The 2668-nt window shown below is 33.7% G+C and overlaps 1 protein-coding gene across 1 annotated transcript in view; it reads right to left on the bottom strand.

The window, feature by feature from the left end:
• The window catches only part of LOC106875323 (probable serine/threonine-protein kinase drkC), a 136013-nt gene that overhangs the window by 126464 nt on the left and 6881 nt on the right, over positions 1–2668 (bottom strand). The window contains exon 3 of the mRNA XM_014923410.2: positions 2220–2328. Coding sequence (XP_014778896.1) covers positions 2220–2328 — 109 coding nt within the window. The remainder of the gene's footprint in view (positions 1–2219; positions 2329–2668) is intronic.

The raw sequence follows: 2668 nt of genomic DNA on the forward strand, positions 1-2668 counted from the left end.
ATATATATATATATATACATACATACATATATATACATATGATGTTTAGGCATGTAAAATGTCGGCGGTGAAGTTGAATATATTTAAAATAGTCTACAGGAATATTAAACGATTTATTTCAAGCAGTTTGCAATAACTCCTTAAATAATTAATTTGCTAATTAAATCATGGAATAAAATCATGAATAAACTTTATAGCTAGCTGTATTACAACTATACATCGAAAATATTTCAGTTTAATATGTAAAGTTCGCTGGAAAATGGAGAATCTCTTTACCTTACAAAATACACATAAAATCATTTTAGAAAATTCTCCGGTTTTAACACACGACTGAATCGTTTCCATAATACAAGTATTTGACGAGAACAAGAAACGTAATTGGCATTTGACTAGTGGGTTGTTAAATCGCATGCGTTGTGGTTAGAGCGTCGGGCTCACAATCATGTGGTAGTCAGTTCGATTCCGGTACCGCACTGTGCGTTGTGGTCTGGCACAAGACATTTTATTTCACATTCCTCCAGTCCTCTTCACTATAGAAATGGGTTGCGCCATCACTCGTGTAAAGCTGTATCGGCTTTTGACTTCCCTTGGATAACGTCGGTGACATGAAGAGAGGAGGCTGGTGAGTATGGGCTACTTCTGGTCTTCCATAAACAACCTTGCTCGGACTAGGTTCCATTCTATAGTCATTCGTGACCAAAGGGATTCTTTATGAAGATAGGTTATTCCATAGATGCACAGCGCAAATTTTTGGCACAAAGTATGTTGACAGACGATAAAAAATAGTATTTGGTTGAAAGGATCCGAACGTCGAATATTTTACTTGATTGTCTGGTGCTAGATAGATTCAGATATTTGTTGTTTCGGTTTATTTCATACATAAAGTCTTCTGTTTTAATAAAGTCACTGTTTTAATTTCAGGCATAAGAAGGTAGAACGAGGAAACAAGAATCTTACATTTTAGACTTGTCTTTCGTCAGGTTTTTAGAACTATTACCTGGTACTTGTTTTCCTTTTAGCAGAGTCCACTCTTTCGCCCCACATTCAAGTTAGACGTGAGATATGAGGATATGATTCCTCCATCAGTCTCACACATTGTGGTTAAGTATATGCTAATTAAGTCATTATGAAAATTTGTGTTGTCCCCAAACTAATATTTAATTCTAACATTAGCGCCGGGGAACACATTTTGACATGAATCAGCTTAATAAAATCACCTTCAGGAAATGGCTGGTTGTTATATTATATTAGTCAGAAAGAAGAACCCCAGCAGGTTTTCAAATCTGGGCAGACATGTTGGCAACTGAATACCAGAGGCCATATCTTCCAATTTGCTGCTGAGCCGATGCTTCTCCGTATCGTTCGAAAATTCTATTGCATTTTCACTGAATTTTCTGGAAGCCGGAGTACTGTCACCATTTCACAATGAAACCAACACCACTCCCCACCCTGACAAATATGCAGAGCCATATGGTAAATATTTGAGAACAATAAAACTGTTCAGTCACTAAGAATGGTTGACAGATAGTCGATAAAAACGAGTCAAGCATTTGATGTTAATCCTATCCTAGAAACCAGTGGTAGATTTAAACTGCATTGGCAAAGAATGCAATTGGAAAATGATGATTTTTTTTTAAAATATACAATTGATCTCTATGCACCAACAAAGTATATATAGGAATAATTATCTTTTAACGATGGGAACTCGAAATAGATAAAGTTGTAAATGATAGTATGTAAAATTAGGTGAAATAACATTTTAGATAGAAAAAGTCGAAGGCTGCTCGAGTTGCAATGTTTTAAACAAAATTGTTTTAAATCTCTCGACGTAAACTATATATTTGAAGTAAGTATTTGTTCCCAGATCTATATAGTCATATAGAGACAACATTGAAGTCATTTCCTTCATATCTTGTCGCTTATCCATAGTTATGTTGTCCTGGGTTAGTTAATCACTAACAAAGCAATCATTAATCGTGACAACGTTACTAATGGTTACAATACAGTTCTCTTTCTTTCTATAAATACTTTCAGAAGTAACATATTTTTTTCCGTTTCAGAGTTAAATATCTTAACCATCATTTATCGGGCAATGTTAGTGACATAGCAAGGACTTCCGGCTTTTTATTTCGACAGGAAGTCAGTTAATGTACTCATTTAATGGAGACAAATACGAATGAGTTTGTAACAGAAAACGTGTTAATAATATGACTACTTACTACAATGTATCGGCATTTATCTCCCAAACTTCGTTCTGGATTTTGAGGTTGATTAAATAATATGCATGGATCAAAAGTGTAATTCCACTTATTGAATGTTGTTGAAAATCTAAAAATGGACAAAATATAAATAATATAATATAAAAGAAAAGAATATTAACGCAAGAATAAAACAATATTATTTTCTGCGTTCGATTCAGTTATCTCTAATATGTATTGAACAACACAATTTTGCCGTTTAATTTTTCATTAATTATACGTTTCTGTTGAGTAAAGCAAATATTTATAGGACTGCTCTAGTTGGTGTTATTGTCCAACAACAGATCTACATCGATTAATTACACTTTTGATCTAAATAAGCCTTTCTAGCGATGACTATCCTGTTTATTCATGGATATATATTATTCAATGCAGCCGTCCTTTCTTACTTGATAGAGTTGAATTAGAAA

Source organism: Octopus bimaculoides, chromosome 12 (assembly GCF_001194135.2).
Source record: "Octopus bimaculoides isolate UCB-OBI-ISO-001 chromosome 12, ASM119413v2, whole genome shotgun sequence".
Lineage (NCBI taxonomy): Eukaryota > Metazoa > Mollusca > Cephalopoda > Octopoda > Octopodidae > Octopus > Octopus bimaculoides.